The 3218-nt window shown below is 37.8% G+C and overlaps 1 protein-coding gene across 1 annotated transcript; it reads right to left on the bottom strand.

Moving 5' to 3' along the window:
- Nucleotides 1-627: 627 nt before the first annotated feature.
- Tom (Twin of m4) lies at nucleotides 628-1716 on the bottom strand. Its single transcript, XM_014246247.3, has one exon. It carries the CDS (start codon nucleotides 1647-1649, stop codon nucleotides 1173-1175), a length of 477 nt encoding a protein of 158 aa, XP_014101722.2. The 5' UTR covers nucleotides 1650-1716; the 3' UTR covers nucleotides 628-1172.
- Between the last annotated feature and the right edge of the window lie 1502 nt (nucleotides 1717-3218).

The following is a 3218-nucleotide window of genomic DNA, read 5'->3' as shown; positions in this document are numbered from 1 at the left end:
TCTCTTGTCAAACCAATTTAACTTTTTGATCCAAGAGCTCTGTTAACCTGATAGCTATTTGGTATTTACTGTTTATCAAAATCGGAGTAAGCATCTGGAAAGCTTTACCAGTTTGAAATTTTTTCTGAAATTACGATTATACACTGCAAAATTGCCTTGTTTAGGATGCCATAAATGGAAGTTGTTACCAATAAGTAACCTCTTAGACTGTCCAAAATCTCACCAGGTGGCATTCTTGTTGAGTTATATAAGTATATAATCTTATTTATTCATATTTATACAGAAACATATTTATTTTATGAATAATATAAACTTTTAATGGAACTTGAAGTAATATTTGCATTTATAGGATACTTGGCCTTGATCATGTTTGTTGCTTCATTCGACTGGAGTTCGATAAGTAACTCCACATATGTCGATGCTCATCAATACTGAACTTCTGGTGATTTACAACTAGTTTTGATACCGGGAACTTTAGTTTTTGTATATAAAACTGTCTGTCTGTTTTGTATGAGCGTAAAAAGCTTGTCGCTCTTAGCACTGTAAGTTCAAAAGTTTGTTTTCTTTCTCTAAAAGCTCTCTAAGTTAAAAATTATAAAATAGTAGAAACATTTTTTTTTCGTTTTTTAGTACAATATTTTATTTTATTAAATTTTTGTTTACAATATTTTTCGCTTAAAACTAATTTTATTTTTTCTACAAAGTTTTACATGGAAGACAATGAATGTAGAACGCTTATCACCTAGACTAATGCAAACCACTTACTTATGTAAAATCAGCTAAATTTAGGAAGACATATGAATTTTAAAGCTATTAACCTAAATTGTTACAATATTACAAATTACTAACACATTTAAACACGCTAAAATCACAATAAGACAAAATTATAAATTTGCCACTGTTGCTACAAAATAGTTGCACACAATTGAATATCAATTATTTTACGCAAAAAAATAAAATAAAATCATAAAACTGTAGCCATGCGACTAAAAGCTAATATCACCGCAATTATTGAATTGTCACGCTAAACTTCGCGTGAAAACGCTTGAAAATAGGAAGCCAAAACCGCGCATGCGCGCGGCGGTTCACGCGCAAATGTGCCGCTTCGCTTATGCCGCAAAGTGGCCGTTGCACTTAAAGCTGCTACCGTGTACTCCACTGCTACCAGGCGCTTATGCTTGTCCCCAGCGATCGAGCTGTTGACGCAATTGCAACTCCTGTTGACGCGGCATGTCGTTGGTGGTCCAAAAGAATGTACCGTTGGCGGTGCGCGCAAAATGCACCGGTATGTAGTGTTGCTGCTGCACGGGCACAACTTGTTGACTGTTGCCCTGACGCACAATAATTGCTGCTTTGGGCGCGCTGCGCTCCAATTGTTCATGTAGGCGCTGCTCCAATGCCTCATTAGCCAAATTGTCATCGTAGGCGTTGAGCGCGGCGGGATCTTTGCGCATATCCTCCAGCGATGAATTGTAATCATTTTGTTGCTTCACTTCGGCGAGTGTTTTCTGCAACAACTGCTTCTTCTTGATGATGCGCATGAGCGGGCGCAATAACTTCTTGACGCTGCGCATGGCCATTGTGCGCTGATCTTTAGCGGCTGCTAGCTCCGACTCGTGGAAATTGTATTCACGCGTTAGAAAAGGCATTTTCACTATTTGTGTATATTTTTTTCAATAAAAACTCTGTTTTTGATGTCTGCTCGACTTGTGCGCTTGCTTGTTAATGCTATTGGTCTCAATCGTCTAGCGCTATTTATACACAATGCGCTCTGTGCGCCGCTAGTGAGTTGGCAATAAGAAAATTGTTGCGCGCTCTCCGTGGCGCTCTTCGCTCCAGCATTTGTAGCCAATCAGCGCGCGCATAGCCGCCAGGTGTTTTTCTTTTGCTTCCAATTTGACTCACCACCACCACGATCACTACAACATAAGAACCACCACCACCATCAATATTTCGGCACCGACTAAATTAATGCTTCGCTGTACCTTGCATTGTTGTTGTTTGTTATTGTGATTTTTATGCTGCGGCTGTACAGGATTTGGTTGTGATTTTTGCTTCTCGCTACCTGCGGCATTCCATTTAATGACTTTCGAGATAAATTTCCTTGTGCAGTGCAGCAAAATGTTGCCTCTGTTGCAAGATTGTATGTGTTGGTGTTTGTGTCGCGAAGGGGGATTTTTGCTTTGCATGGGTTTTTGTAAGAATCAAGTGTGCTTTTTAAAGAAGTTTGGTAGGACATGCTCAAGCATGAATTTTTTTGAGTGTTTGTTGATTGAACTGCCATGTAAAGAGCTCATAAAAATTCGAAATAAATATTTTTTTACTTTCAGTGGAGTTAAGTGACGACCGGAGGACTTAAAGTATAGATTGAAGATACGTTTTTGAGAAAAAAACACAATTATCTATATGGAATCTATATTAAGTGTGTCTTGGTATGTAAAAATTAGTGGAAAAACATGGAAAATGTCATAACGAAATCTCAGGAAGGAATATTCCAGAGTGGTAAAATAGAGTATTGATGAGTTGAACTGGGGTTAGTTGGTCGAATATAGCCCCTGCTTCAAAGAAAAATGGAGTTCTATAGTTTCTCCACACTTATCACACACATTATATTTCTGACTGTAATTTTCCTTGAATCATAACTCCTTGGTTGCATTGAGCTTTCAAAAAAAAACTTTCATCCTCTTTACATTTTTCTAGAACTCGTGAACTCTGAAAACTCGAAATATACATTTTTTGATTTTTAAAAGTGTTCCGTAATTTCTTCAAACATTTCAGCTCAGCTGCGCCGGAACCTAACTAGTTAGTCCCTCTCCCTATCGATTTTGCAGCATTTGCAGAGGAAAACATATATGCCTAATAAATATGTATTATGGCTAACCAAGTATTCCAAATCTTCAGCATACATCAAATATCCCTTTACAACCAAAATCTCCCTTTTTATTTTTACAAGCAGCAACACTGTGCTTAACAGTCCAATTTATCGCTGCTTCATTAAATCTTCGCGAGCCTTTACATACCCCCTGCCAAAAACATATTAATAAAAATAAATGCACAAAAACAAAAACAATATTTTTGTGGCCTATCTTCGAGTTCTGAGAACAGGATTTACTGCTATGCGCAATACGACTTTCAGCCAACAACAACACGCTTACTACCTGCCGCCAGGGCACTAAGCCTATGACGGCGTAAATTCCAAAAAAGGTGAATAGTAGAAT

The sequence above is a fragment of the Bactrocera oleae genome, chromosome 6 (assembly GCF_042242935.1).
Source record: "Bactrocera oleae isolate idBacOlea1 chromosome 6, idBacOlea1, whole genome shotgun sequence".
NCBI classification, from domain to species: Eukaryota; Metazoa; Arthropoda; class Insecta; order Diptera; family Tephritidae; genus Bactrocera; species Bactrocera oleae.
Note: the sequence above shows the minus strand (reverse complement) of the source record. Positions and strands in the feature narration are given on the sequence as shown.

What these genes read in the sequence shown, in the direction of transcription:
- Tom (XM_014246247.3), bottom strand. Translation starts at nt 1,649, where the DNA reads ATGCCTTTTCTAACGCGTGAATACAATTTCCACGAGTCGGAGCTAGCA.